The following is a 15,458-nucleotide window of genomic DNA, read 5'->3' on the forward strand; positions in this document are numbered from 1 at the left end:
GAATCTCTCTGAACATCTAAACTGTTCAAGGATTTCAAAAGCTGCAGTAAACGTCTGTTTCCACTCACGGTGTACGCCAGGTTGGAGCGCCTGACGACGGTGCTGCTTTTCTCGCCGACCTCCAGCGACAGCGAGGCCCCTGGGTCCCTCCGAGGCCCGTCGCCGCCGGCACCCAGCACCACCACCTGCACCACCGTGGTCGCCATGGAGATGCCGTCGCTGACCGAGAAGGTGATGGCGTCGTCCTGCGTGGAGAGGCCGCCGTGGCGGTACAGCAGGGCGTTACGGGTGACGTCGCTGAAGGTGAAGACGTCGCCTGAAGAGACGCAGGCAGATCGGAAAAGGAGTTCAGACTTACAGGGAAGCAGATGAGAAGTTTAGAGCGTGAGCGAGGACACAAACAAAAAGAAAGTCATTACTCTGTAGCTGAGGCAGAACTTGCTCTAATTTTGTACAATTTGCAGTTAAACTCAATCTCCTGCTAAAGCTTAGAACTTGAAATGATTTGTGTACTTCCAGATCTATAAATAAGAGACAATAAAGTACAACAGAATAGAAATACTTCATTAAACCTCAAGGGGAAATTCAGTTGTTGCAGCAGAAAGAGTAAAGTTACCATCACAATAAATACAGATAAATAAGCAAAAAACATGCAGTAAATGAAAAAAAATGCACAATAAGGGTAGTATACACACTAGGTAAAGATGTCCTATGTGATAAACTCTAAAATAAGAATGTACAATTGATAAAATCCAAATAAAGAATATATTTGCATATAAATCTACAGGTCTGAACCAAACTACAGTTTTCACAATTCTGAACCTAATGTTCAGACTGCTAGGTCTACCCATAATACCACAAGAATAGTATAAAATAGTATAAAAGATCGTTTATGAAAAGTAAAGCCAGCATGGAAGTCCCTTAAGTTGCAATACCATTAAGTGCCACTAGGTGCTGGCTCCAAAAAGCTCTGGCTCCCGTTGACTCCAATTCAAACATAATTGTACTTTTATTTTCTTTACTTGTCTTTTATCTGACTTGTGTAAACACTGCCTGAAGTTCAGTGGAAAAAACTCTAAATTTGTTAGTTACAGCACCATCTTGTGGTCTAATAAATTTGTTATGCCCTGTAACCGTACAGGTCTGTGGTGTCCAGGGTCGACTGGTTGGTCGATATGCTCTCGTCCAACCAGATTCTCGTTGGTCAGACAATCTCGGGTGTGGCTTTTGTGAGTAGAAAAACCGTCCACGTCGACAGGCTTCCAGGAGTAATCCGTTATTTTTGGCAGCATGAGAACCAAACTACAATTTTTAGAATTCTGAATCTAATGGAGACTTTTAGATCTAACCTCAGACTGTATAAAAGTATATAATAATAGCATAAAATAGCATATAATAACAGTATAAAAGACGGTCTCTGAAAAGGAAAGCCAGTGTGAAAAAAAAAAGAAGCAATACCACTAAGCGCCACTAGGTGCTGGCTCCACAAAGCTCTGGCTCCCATTCACTCCCATTCAAACATACATTTACTTTAACTTACTTTACTTGTCTGTGATCTGTCTGATCTGGTTTGAGCAATTAGTTTATACTTGGCAGACTATTATTAATTGAGAAATGTAGAATAAACGGACTTCAGGCATAGCTTTGGTTAAATTTCATTCACGATCAGTTCAAGGACAGTCAGAACGCTGACGATTCTTTCTGTTTTTACAGTTTGAATCTCTGATAAATGTCTATTTTAAGCGTTTTTTTTGTTTTTAGATAACATGACTTTCTTGGGTTTAGAGGTGTGTTATTTGTGTGAGTGATATTTTACCGTTGGCCATGCGGGTGCTTGCGCCGCCCTCGGTTTTGACCAGGTCTCCGTGGATCGGCGCGTCCACCAGCTCGAACTCCAGCTCGTCCGGCGCTGTGTCGGCGTCGCTCACCGCCAGCTGCTGACCTCCTGCGAAGCCAAATTCACAATTAAAAACAGCACCGGAGCCTTCTCGGATCGCGTTTTCGTGATCGCCGTTTCCTACCGATGGACGCTTGACCTCCCCGGCCGACCTCCAGCAGCGGGTCCAGGACCTGAAACACCGGCGGCTGGTGGTGGTTGGACAGCAGCAGAACGGCGAAGTCCAGCTCGGGAGTCGTGTGTTCACCATCCGACACTGCAAACAAAGGAGACGCAGAAAATGGTTCCAAAGTAACGAAAACACAAAGAATCCACACAGGAAAGGGAGATAATCAGTCAGATCTGCACAAAGGCCTCAGATTTTTACAGAAAAGTAGAAGCGTTTATTACAAAAACTATAAAAGTCAGGTGGAAACTCATTGGCATTGACACACGAAAAAAGTGAAAAAAATCCAATTAACAACCCAATAAAAGGAGATGTTACATCAACGGTGGGGAGAAAAAAGCCTCTATCGCACTTTATTTAGTTAGTTTCATGCATTTTACTGCTTTATTCTGGTGAATAATGTAATTTGAATTAAAAGGGAGGAAACTTAAGAGAAAATGTGGGCGACTGATATTATATTTACTGAAGCGTGCTGCAAAAAGTGGATTTTTTACAGAAAGATAAATCGTCTAAAGCATTATTTCTGTTTGACTTTTAATTTCACAGCCGCAGAATAAAGTCAATTGGACATTTTGCTTTTAAATTCAAGTGGATTCGTCACTTTTCTCCAAAACAGAATCTTTGTTGGGTGGAAGATTATTATTTTTTTGGCCCACTACTGTAATATAATGAGATTTATTGCTCTGTTAGTTTAATTTAAATTACAGAAATATTACGATGGTGATAGGAAACATCTGAAGCATTATTTCTGGACAGACGACAGGCTTTTATTGCTCATTTTCTGGCCTTCGATGCAGCAAAAACACTCTCAAACTTGCATTAATTGAACATTTTTAATGAAAATAAGTGGATTTTTCTCTCTACCTGTTGGATTTTCTGCTCTGATTTGATATTTAAGCTAACTTTAACCAGAAATCTGAATTACAGAAAGATGATGAGGGTTATAGGAGACATCTAAAGGATTATTTATGTGCACTATGAAGGTTCAAAGTCAGATATTCTGATCTTTAACAGAGACTTTAATGCAAATATTAGTTACTTACTACTTATCGAGGATAAATGTTGGATGATGGATCAGTTTTTGAGATTTTTCTGGCTTTTATTGCTCATTTTCTGTCCTTAACGGCAGCAAAAACAGCCTCACGCTGGTATTAATGGAAGATTTATCACTACAGTGAGTTTTTTTTCTGCTCTAATTTAATTTAAACTAATTTTTACCAGAAAAATCTGAATTACTGAAAGATGATGAGGGTTACAGGAGACATCTAAAGCATTACTTCTGTGCACTGTGCAGGTTAAAAGTCAAATATTCTGATCTTTAACAGAGACTTTAATGCAAATATTAGTTCCTTACTACTTATCGAGGATAAATGTTGGATGACGGATCAGTTTGTAAGATTTTCTGGCTTTTACTGCTCATTTTCTGTCCTTAACAGCAGCAAAAACAGCCTCACACTGGTATTAAAATAAGATTTATCATTACAGTGAATTTTTTTTCTGCTTTAATTCAATTTAATCTCATTTTTTACAAAGAAACCTGCATTACTGAAAGATTATGAGGGTTATAGGAGACATCTAAAGCATTATTTCTGTGCACTGTGCAGGTTCAAATTCAAATATTCGGCTCTTTAACAGAGACTTTAATGCAAATATTCGACTCTAAGTTGTTGTCGAGGACAGGTATTTGGTAGAGGATCTGATTTTTCTGTACTTTCTGCCTTTTATTGCTAATTTTCTTGCACAAACAGCCTCACACAACATTTATAATTACAGCGCGGTGTTTTCTTCTCACCGGCTGGATTTCTGCTCTAATTAACTCGCTCTATTTTGATGTCATTATCAGTAGCAGGAGCTGATTTAGTTTTAAAAAAGAAATCTGAAGGAAGAGTGAAGTCTAATGGATGTTCTGACACGTTTAGCGCAAATATTAGCTTCTGAACTCTTAATAACTGATATAAATTGCAGCTGATTAGTCACCGTCTTTGTGCGGCGTCTTCTCTGAGCCTACAGTCGATGAGTCACTTCAGTTTCTGGATTTTTTTATCGCAGTAAAAACTTTCTCACGCTGCTATTAAGACGTGATTATTGGCTGCAGTCAGACGTTTTCTCTCCTCCTGACATTTCTGCCGCCCAAACTTTTAATTATGTATGAAAACTGAGCAGGAACTCAGCGTTTCACATCCCACACGCCGTTCCTCTGCACCGCCGCGAACCGCTGACCTGTTTACTGTACGCGGCACAGATGGACCGAGTCGGCTTCTCGCTCGTTTTATTAGCGGTTTAACATCTGCTGCACGGTGCGCGTCTGTCTGGGTTTTTGCATTTCACGTTAAAAATCTGCAGCATTTGGAGAATAAACTTGACCCCGACGCGTTAGAGCCGCTCTTTCTGTTGCTGATTCCAGATTTCCAAACAATGTTTCGCCGCTTTTGACTCGTCAGCCATCGTCGGAGAGGTCTGGGTCAGAAATCTGAATAAAAAATAGTTTTTTAAAACAACATAAGGTCTCAGAATGATCGTCGTTTTCTAATCATTTGCAGAATCATATTTCAGAAACTTTAAGTCGAATCACAACCTGGGAATCTTTACAGACTTTTAAACATTTTTATTCGACAATAAATAACGAGCCACTTAAACTTCAAATTTCTTTATAATGAACTAGATTAACTTTATGATGAGTTGTGGTTTTACGACAGGAAACATTTCACATGACAACAAGACGAAACGTTTCTGGTTCGTAGGTTGAAACTGCATGAAAATATCTTGAATGTTTCTCGTTATAAAGACGTTTGATGGTATATTATGATCTGTTTTCCTTTTTCCTGTGTGGCATCAATATTCTGCTTTAATCATCATAAATAAATGAAATAAAACCTTTTTTGTTGACAAATCCAAATCTGGCAGCTGACGTTTGTAAACATGAACCGATTAGTTATCAATTATTGAATCAAGTTTAATTATGGGTTTATCAGTTTCACTAAGTTTTTAAAGAAAAAAAGTCTGACTACTTCGATCATAGCTTCTAAAATAAGAGTATTTTCCATTGTCCCCCTTTTTTCTGACGGTTAACTGAACACTTTTCGACACTTTCTGTCACTTTATAACCCAAACAATCAAGAAAACAATTAACAAATCGTTATTTGAAGCGTTCCTTACATGTGTTCCATCGACCTGAAAATCTCAAAACTCAAAAAACAAAACAGATTTGATCAGATTTGACATCATCCCCACTAAACATGAACCTTATTTGGAACTTAGTTTGACTTATTTATCGTCTTTATCCCAAAATGTTCTGGTTCTTTTGGTTGTCTTCATAATAAACTGTCTTTTAGACCTTCTTTAGTTTGTCTGTAGCTGGTTTTCCCCCATTTTAGTTCATAAATCTTTTAAATATAATGTTTGAACATGAAAACTTCAAGATGAAACATCAGAAATACTGATAATAAAAATTAAAGATGATCTCAGAGAGAAAAATCGTTGCTGTTTTAACTAAACTGTTTTGCATTTTGTTCTTCTACAGTTCTGACACTCAAATATCTGATTAATGGTTTGGTTTACTTTGATTAAATGTCAGGATACAGCAGAATATTTTCTTTTTCATGTTTGGGCAACACTCCAGAATCTAAAAGTCAAAGCTTTCAATTAAATAAGGAGAAAAAAAAGTGACAATTCTTTCAATTAAGAAGCTAAAAACAGACGCAGACGATTCTGAAAAGGATCAATTAATCAACGAATCGACTGATTATTCTGCAGCACTTTCATTTCAAATAGAGGAAAGAAACTGTAAAGACTGACAAATAACTTTTCCTCCAATTTAAATTAAATCATAAGACTCACTTTTTGTTATATTTTGGGATATTTTTCCTGCAAAAATCTTTTTTTTTAAACTTGCAACACCTGTTTGTCTGTGAAAGCTCCTCTATCAATAAAGTTATTATTAAATGAAGTCTATCTCAAACGATAACTGACTCCTGGTTAGTTTGTTGAACAGACGTCTAAAGTTTAAAGTCGGAGCTGCAGCAGGGCGACGCTGAAGTGAATAAAAAGCTCTTTGAATGAGCATCAACACGTATCTCCACCCAAACGTCTTCAGAAGAGACTCGTTTTAATCTGCAGGTTAAAGTTCAACGGGCCGGATCGAGGAGGATCTGCCAGATTTGTACGAGCCGGATCGAGGAGGAGGAGGAGGAGGAGGAGGAGGAAGTGAAGAAGAAGAAGAGATTTAGAGCGAAGGCACCAAGAGGAGGAGATTAACTTCAGAGCTGAGAAAAGATAAGAGGGAAGAGAATTAAAAAAAAACACACAAAGAGGCCGGGAAAAAGAAATCCGAGGGGAGGGAAGACAAAGGGCACTTATGGTGAAGATACAAAGGAGGAGACGCCAAACTGGGAAGGAAAGTAGGAGGAGAGCGAATCAGACGTGGGAGGAAGAGCTTTAATTGGACCGGAAAGGAGAAAGGAAACAGATACAAGCCTCTGAACGCCGAGCGGTTGTTTTATTCGCTCCGTGTCTCATTTTTACTCACTGTGGGCTCATTTTTTTACTAGAATATAAAGTTGTGAACCTCGATGGAAACAGAACAACCAGGACTGGAAGGAGGGAGAACCTAGGAATGTCCTCTGTGCAGCATGACACAATTAAAACGCCATGAATCATTTAAAAAAAAGAGGAAAAGAAAGTTGAAATTATGATTATTTGTTTCACAAAAATTCTAAAAATCTGGCATCAACATGTACATTTTTACAAGCGCCCACAGACGGTACCAATACTGAATAAAAATAACAATAAAATAAAACCTGGTGGCTCCACAAACTACAGAAAGTTTACATTCTTCATTTGTTTTCATTCTATCTAGATTGAAGACCTGCATAAACACAATCACACAGAGAATGAGTGAGATGTACTGAGCACCTGGTCCACACCAAAACTATGAGAAGAATAAAGAATGAAAACACACAAGAAATATAGATATAGTGCAAAAAAACTATATTTAAACAAGGTTTGGTTGTTCTTCTGTGTAAATACTGGCTGCAGTTCAACCAAACACTTCCCTGAATTGTCATCATGTGTCTGTTGGTCGCAGCTGAGCTTCAACAAGGAATGTAGTGGGTTTTTTTTTGTTTGTTTTATAAATGTGGCACTACTTATCTATAATCTGTCTCTTTGCTCTGTGGAAACACTGCCTGCAGTTCAGCCGAATCATCTCCATTTTAACTTTTCCCATGTGACTGTTGGTCATTTATGACTTTGTGCAGAAACCTGCAGAACTTTGGGTTTTTACTGAATCTGATTACAGTTATTAATTAATTTTTTGGCAAATTTCTCAACAAAACATGTAGAATAAAGTGGTTTTGATGAAATACTTCGACTTTAAGCTTTGATTTGGTTCATTTTCCTGATGGAATAATGGAAATCAGAAACATCTTCTGTGCAGCATGACACAGTTAGAATCACATCAATGATAATAAAAAAGAAATATTCAAAGCTGATTATCTTTTTCCTTTACAAAAAATGACTGAACCATCGATAAGCACATTTTCCCAAATAATATATATAATATCTCCAACAACTGGCTCCTCGGTTCACTGTTTCTGAGTCAAGCTGCATTTATTTATTGAACCAGTAGGTTTTATTTTGCCCTCAATTCCTCTAAATTGTTTCTACGGGTTGAAAATTAACCAAGAAGTTCCTGAATTTTTGCTGTGTGACTGTTGGTCGCAGCTGAGTCAGTCATAGATCCTCATTTGCACTGAGAAGCCCAGAATTTTTATTATTTATTATTTTTTTAACAGAATTTAGTAAATCCTTAAATGGAAAATGTTGATTAAAGTGATTTTTGTGAAATATTACAATTTTAATTTTTTATTTTAACCTCACTTAACGTGATTAATTCAACATTAATCAACAATTCTTTGTGTTTTTACAGTTTCCTGCTTTGATTAATGCCGTCAATTTGTTCTTAAAAATCCTGAAAGGTTTTGGATTTCAGAAGCTGAAAGTGTTAAAATAAGTTTTTCTTTTCACTGCAGACTCTTTGACTGCATTTGAACCGTCAGAAAAGCTCAAAATCAGTGGATTCTTGATGATAAATGGAAGAATTTTGACATTTTTTGAAACAAGAAAGCACAAAGGGTTTAGAAGGTTAAAAAAAAAAGAGTAAAAGCTGAAAATACAACCAAAACTGCTGGTGGAAGAGAGCGGAGGAAAGAGGAGGCAGCATGTGACACGTCGGATTTATCCTCGGCTGACAAACGGCGGCGGGTGTGATGGATGGAGGATAATGTGAGGAAGAGGAGGTGAAAGTTTGAGCGAGAGGTCGACAACGATGACAGGAAAAAGAGCAACAGAGTGGAGCACCGGGGAGGGGAAACCAGGACGAGGATGGAGGGAAAAAAGATAGCAGGAGGTGGAGGAGAGGAACTAATTTCCTCCTCCTACTGGGGAAAAAAAGAAAAGAAGATGAAGTGTTTACCTGTGAAATAAACGCTCAGCGACTCCGGCAGCCCTGTTGGGTAAAAAAAAACAAAAAAAAAAAACAGTTAGAGCTGCGAGGTGATAAAAGTAAAAGAGTGTGGCGCTGACAGGGCGCTGCACCGAGCGTAAAACTCAACCCAGCCAGCATAAAAGTCAGGAGGCGATGAGGATGATTTAAGCGACGCAAAGCTTCCACCGGAGCTCCACAAAAACCCAGATTAAGAGAAATATAAGTCAGCTTTGATCTTGGATTATGGATTATGTCTTTTTTCTTTTTTTTTTCTGGGAACGCAGGTCTCTTAAAAAACGAGGCTCCTTTGAAAACCGCCCTCGGATTGTTTGTGAAACACTTGAGACTCGTCTCCTCGCTCGCCAGCTCCATTGTGGACGGCTTGGCGGCTACGCGTCCACGTAAACCTGATCCAGGATTCACGGAAATAATTAGGAGGTTTGCACAAGTTAGGCAAATTTGCCTTTCTGTGGCAGACGCGTAACAAATCCCCCGGCTGAGGAATTGTGCAGTAAAAGCAGAATTTTAATGTTTATCACACATTGCAGGAGAAACACTCCTCCTGAGATCTGGTTCTCACATTCTGAGCTGAATAAAGTCAGTCACGCACCTGTTTTTTTTTTTTTCCAGGTTTGACGACTGCAACTATCTTTTATTTCCTGTTCTGGCTTCATTCCAGTAGCTCTCTGTTTATTCTAGAATTTATTCTAAGACTTCACCGAACACTTTTAAAGCTCCATCGCTATATAGCAGAAATGTTTACCCCACATAAACCTGAGATCCTCAAGAGTGTCAAACTTTAATTTGTCGTATTTGTCAGCACCAACCTCAGCCTGATCCGTTGTTTAGGTTTTCTGTAACGTGGGTCATAAATCGGTACTTATTTGTGCAGTAATTGACCAACTGGTAAATAAGTCAGCACACTTTTTGTCGGTCATGTGCTAATGTTGGTTATTAAGCCTCACATAAGTCTTTGTCAAGATGCCCCTTTGCTAGCTAACCTCCCACGATGCTATGCAAGCTCTGCTCCACCTGGTGGAACAACCAGGTACTGCAGCTAATCTAGACGAACACTGATGACTATCGCTGCCAACTAACTCTGTAAATGTCAGTGTAGCTCCTGGACATGAAGCCATAAACCACCACCACATGAAGTTTGAGACAATAAACTCAAACTTACGTTTTGTCCTTTGAAAGCTGCTTGAATGGTGCTGTAATGATGTTTCGGAGACTTAAATTTAGCAGGAATGTAGCAAATGCTAATGCTTGCTTTATCGCTCACAAAGCCTTGGAAACATGAATATTTAATGTGGAAAAATTTTAATTTTTTATGGAGATGGTAAAAAAAAAGGGATAAGAAACTTTTAAATATGCTTCAATAGATGTGAAGACGTTTCCTTCAAAATGTTTCAAGGAAATCAAAAACATACAGTTAAATTTTTAAAAACTGTGGATTTTCCAGCTCTGAAGCTAATTTTAGGATTTAATGACATTTTGGTTTGACAAAACTAAATTACTTCTGTGCACAATTTTTTTTAAAAAATTGGTTGGAATTCAGTGAATATTAGTGGAGATGTGTTTTATTTGGATGATAAATTACAGATTTCTACTATTTCAATTTGTGTAAAATAAAAAAATAAAAAAATAAAGTAATAAAAAATCTGCATCAGCTATTGACTTGATTGCAAGTTCCAACTTTTTCTTGAGGGTCTGGGACGATTAATAAAAAAAAATCAGGCAAATCCTGTGAAAAATAAGCAAAAAATGCTTTAAAAGAATCACTGGAGTTATAAAATTCAACACCGAGGGCTTATTTTCAAAAATTCAAAAAGTATTTGGAGTAGAGCTGCAGGATTTTGCAAGATTCCATTTAGGTAGAAGTTTTTGCATGATTTGTTTTCCCCCAAAAAATCCCTGAAATGTGGGTGAACGGACGCAGAATGACCCGTCTACGAGTTCATATTTAGCAGTTATGACGTGTTGACCACTAAACTAATCCGTCTTCTGCTATTTCCAGTGATGGTGTTGACTTTTGATGCAGTTTCTGTAATAATGAACCCACAACCAACCGGATAAAACACTGACTTTGGATGTTTTAACACAAAGTCTGCTCATTGTTCACCAGATCTGGTGTGCGGTGCAGACAGGGGCTGAGTGTCGGTGTGTATACGATGTATAGCTTTTGTCCGGTTTGTGTGCTGAGCTCACCTATGAAGGAGTACTGGTAGAGCTCCTGCAGGTGTGACGGAGCCGCCGGCGGTCTGTAGATGATCTTGCCGTTGTTGACGTCGGCCTGAGTGAAATGCCTCGCCGGCGTGTACGGCCGGTCGCGGTGCTCGATGGCCCCTGAAAACAGAAAGCTAGAACTAATCCCAACAACCAAGAAAAACACCGGATGGGAAATAATGCAAAAAGACACAACAGTGACTAAAGGACGTTTAACCGGCGGTAGATTAGTTCATTAACCGACCTGCGGCTCCAAGCTGTGCAGACTGGATCATAATGTGGCCCGTTAATCTCACAGAATCATGAATACTCCCGGGTCAGGACTTAACTGTTCTAGTCAGTGTGTGAACTGAGAAAGGACCAGCATTCCTTCATACAGCTTCTATTTATCAGTTTTCCCAGCAGTTCAACTGGGATTTATGAGGAGTCCATTGTGCTTCTGCAAAGACTGTTGGACCAAAAACTAAATCAACTCTAATGTTTTGGTGCCACTTCACAGTTAAAAAATTAAATATAACAATCTAAATAACCAGATGCCGTTTAGCGTTCTTATTTCTTCTTGGCCGTCTTTTAGCAATTTGGATGAAAAAAAAAAAACATGTTAAAGAATTTTAAAGGAAAAACAACAATAAATCAACATGTAGTTGGACAGAAATACACATAAACACACTGCGAGGAGGCGTGTTCTCTCACACTATTGGCCTGTTCAGGGTGAGCATCACAATTAATACTTTTTTACAACCTGTGATTTTACTAGATATTATCTGTAAGTTAGCAAAACTGGGAAATTCTGTAAAATGTCAGTAAATATCATTAAAAAATCATTTACCTTTTTAAATCCCTAATATACATATTATTTCTTAAAAGTAGAGTCAAATATCTGTAAACTTGTGGGTTTTTATACCATAAAAATAGTGTAGCTTTACAGACAACATTTTGAAAAAAGATAAAATGAAGTTTAGGGGAAAAAACACATTTTTAAAACTTTTTTTCTTTTTTCCTTTTACCTCTAATAACACACATAATTTGTCTCAAAAACAATAACAAATGTCTGTAATACAGTGTTCTTTTTCTACATAAAAATTTAGCAATTTTGCAGAAATAAATTGTAAATAAATAAATAAATAAAAAGTTATGTATTATAAAAAAAACTATCATTTGTAACAATACACTTTTGTTTTCCTTTTTTTTTTGGACTGGTACACAAATAAAAATTTTTTTTGTGATTTTAGGAGTTATTATCTGTAATGTAACAAAACTGGAGAAATCTGTGTTATATCAGTTAAAAAATTTACATTTTCAAATCCCTAATTTTTCTTAAAATAATTTCAAATATCTGTAAAAACATGGTTTATTTTGATGTGATAAATATCATAGTAGTTCTGTGGTGAAAATTTGCTTTTTTTTTTGTTAAATAAAAATTTGTGTAATTTTTTTTCAGGTATGGCCAATTTTATTTATTTTTTTTAATTTTTTTAGGAAAATAAATATTTTTTCTTTGTGATTTTACTGTTATCTCAAATTCAATGAAACAGGGAAATCTATAAAATAACTTAGAATATATATAATATAATATATATTTTTTTAACTACAGTCGCAACTGTTAAAAACTGTGAATTCTGAACAGTGTACATTTTAAGCTCGATTCCTTTTCGCTTTGTGTCACTACTTAATTATTCTAAAGTTATTAATCTGCTTCACAGTGAAACTAATCTGCAGTGTCTGCGCTTTAATTCAACCACTGAGGTTCTTATTTCTGCTTCTGAGGGACGTTTGTGTGAAACTTTTCATTTATCTTCCAGAAGAATTCACAAAAGCTGGAGTCGGAGTGACTGGACGGAGCCTCCTCGTCTTCCTCCTCGTCTTCCTCCTCGTCTTCCTCCCGTTCAGAGCGTCTCCACACAAATTCATCAGCCCATTAGTTGATGAATATGACCCATTGTAAATCGCTTTTCCCTTTCATTAGACGGAGAGCTGAAAACGATGCAGCGTCCTGGCAGATGGTCCGGCGCCGAAATTAATGCATGCGCTTGTGAACGCCACATTAAATCGGGCTAAGAGACGAAATGCTTCTTGTAAAGTCCAAACACAGAGAGAGAAAGACGGAAATTAAATCATTCTCAGAGCTGCAGGTTTCTGCTCCAACCTGGGAAAAGCCAAATTTGAATACTTTCTATTTTCTAAGATTTAAGGAGGTTGTTCTGGACCGATTCTGAGCAGCTCTGGATCACGACCACTGAAGCTCTAATTAATGAGAACTTCTTCTGATTCAAACCCAAACTATAAAACCTGCTGATCATCCGACTCTCTCCGTTCTGACCTTGTCCTGGTGGAAGCGGTTTGGTGATGTTGTAGACGAGCTTCTCGTCGGGCGTCTCGGTGTCAACAAAGGACAAAGCTGAAGGCGTCAACTCAGTCACTCGATCCTCCAGAGCCTGAAGGAAGAACAACATGAAACTGAGAAAACACAGAAGACAAACCACCTGGAGGAAGACTTGTTGTCTGGAAATGAAATACAGTTGAAGTTTACATCCACTGAATAAAAAGACCTAAAACCTTTTTTTTTTTTCTCACTGTCTGACATTAAATCAGACTAAACTTTCCTGTTTTAGCTCAGTCAGGATCACCAACATTAGTTCTATTTGCTGAACACCAGAATAATGAGAGAGAGAATTTTTTATGACTTTCTTCAAAGTCAGAAGTTTACATCCACTAAGATGCCTTCAGACTATTTGTGAAAGCCCAGATGGTGATGTCATGGCTTTGGAAGCTTTTAAAAGGTTCATTGACAACATCTGAGTTAATTGGAGGCACACCTGTGGATGTCTTTTAAGGCACACCTTAAACACACTGCTTCCTTTTGTGACAACATAGAAAATCTAAAGAAATCAGCCGAGATATGATGAAGAGAATTGTGGACCTCCACACACGATTTCCAGATGCCTGAAGGTTCCACGTTCATCTGTTCAAACAATTATATCAGTATAACCACCATGGGAATGTCCAACCATCATAGTGCTCAGGAAGGAGACGGTTCTGTGTCCCAGAGATGAAGTGTTTTGGTTGATATGTGCGAATCAACCCCAGAACAGAAGCTAAAGACCTTGTGAAGATGCTGCTGAAGCTGGTCAGAGAGTCATTATCCACAATGAAACCAGTCCTGTACCGACATGGACTGGAAGGATACTCAGAGAGGAAGAAGACATTACTCCAGAAGAGACAGAAAAAGACAGATTACAGTTTGTAAATGCACACAGAGACAAAGAGCTTCATTTGTGGAGACATGTCCTGTGGTCTGATGGAACTAAAACTGAGCTGTTAATGACCATCGTTACATTTGGAGGAAAAAGGGGGAAGCTTGAAGCCTGAGAACAACATCCTAACTGTGAAGCACGGGGGTGGCAGCATCATGTTGTGGGGGTGTTTTGCTGCAGGAGGGACTGGTGCACTTCACAGAATAGATGGAATCATGAGGAAAGAACATTATGAGGAAATATTGAAGCAACATCTCAAGACATCAGCAGGAAGTTAAAGCTTGGGCACTAATGGGTCTTCAGATGGACAATGACCCTAAACATACCAGATTAGTCACAGAGAAGCTTCAGGACAACAAAGTCAGTGTTGTGGAGTGGCCATCACAAAGCCCTGATCTCAGTCCTGGAGAACATTAGTGGAGCAAGGAGACCAACAACCTGACTCAGTTCCACCGGTTCTGTCAGGAGGAATGGGCCAGAACTCATCAGACTGTTGTGAGAAGCTTGTGGAAGGAAACCCAGAACGTTTGACCCAAAGTCATACAGTTTAAAGGCAACGCTACCAGATACTGAGGAGATGGATGGAAAATTCTGACCATGAAGAAAGTAATAAAAAATTCTCTCTCTCATTATTCTGGAGTTCAGCAAATAGAACTAACGTTGGTGATCCTAACTGACCTGAAACAGGAAAGTTTAGTCTTTTAATAGGTGGCATCCTGCATATATGCAATGTGTGTTTAGTTGATGTGATTCTTGGTGTAATATGCAGCTTATTTAGCCACTTGTCATGAATTAGTCTTATTTCTACTTATGTATTTGGTCTCTGTGGTTGAATACCTGCTAATAAAAATCAATGTTTCTTGTGCGAATCCTTTATTTCCAGGATTAAACCAGGTTTATTTTTTTTAAAGCCCTTACTGTGATCTGCAGGTCGCAGTCCGGCGCCAGCTGAGGGAATCCTGGGATCTGAGGCAGAACTCCGATGGTGAAGGTCTGAGCGTCGCTTTGTACGAGCGGCGACGCCTCCGTGGAAACCTGAGGAAGCATGAAAAAGGCTCGCATTAGGAGATTTTGAATTTGCCTCTTTGAGAAAACGCTCCTTTATCTGCATCCTTCACACTCTTGAGGTCTGAAGTCTTAATCGGCCGCTGCGTTATCGCTGCTGAAGTCAAACACGACAGATGAGATAAAAACCCGGCTAATAACGGCAGAATGGAGGCTGCAGGACGCTCTCCATAAATCACACGGCGAGGAGGTTGAACCGACAGTCGGAGAGGAACAACCGTCTTATTGTCTTGTTGCTGATTCCAGCTCCTTAATACTCTGACTGCAGCAGCTTCGCCCCCGATCGCTGGGAAATCAATTAAAAAACAGTTTGAGAACATAATCGAGGCGGAGGAGGCTTCGTTAAGCAGCACATTGCACAGAAAA

General features: G+C 38.6%; 1 protein-coding gene across 1 annotated transcript in view; it reads right to left on the reverse strand.

Annotated features, from left to right (window-relative positions):
- The window catches only part of LOC103372019 (extracellular matrix protein FRAS1-like), a 157,257-nt gene that overhangs the window by 80,268 nt on the left and 61,531 nt on the right, over window positions 1-15,458 (reverse strand). Inside the window, exons 13-19 of the mRNA XM_008301532.1 lie at window positions 14,946-15,062; window positions 13,094-13,208; window positions 10,756-10,893; window positions 8,536-8,568; window positions 2,022-2,153; window positions 1,817-1,945; window positions 69-316 (exon numbers count right to left, since the gene is read on the reverse strand). Coding sequence (XP_008299754.1) covers window positions 69-316; window positions 1,817-1,945; window positions 2,022-2,153; window positions 8,536-8,568; window positions 10,756-10,893; window positions 13,094-13,208; window positions 14,946-15,062 — 912 coding nt within the window. The remainder of the gene's footprint in view (window positions 1-68; window positions 317-1,816; window positions 1,946-2,021; window positions 2,154-8,535; window positions 8,569-10,755; window positions 10,894-13,093; window positions 13,209-14,945; window positions 15,063-15,458) is intronic.

This window comes from Stegastes partitus, unplaced genomic scaffold (assembly GCF_000690725.1).
Source record: "Stegastes partitus isolate 25-593 unplaced genomic scaffold, Stegastes_partitus-1.0.2 Scaffold1683, whole genome shotgun sequence".
NCBI lineage: Eukaryota > Metazoa > Chordata > Actinopteri > Pomacentridae > Stegastes > Stegastes partitus.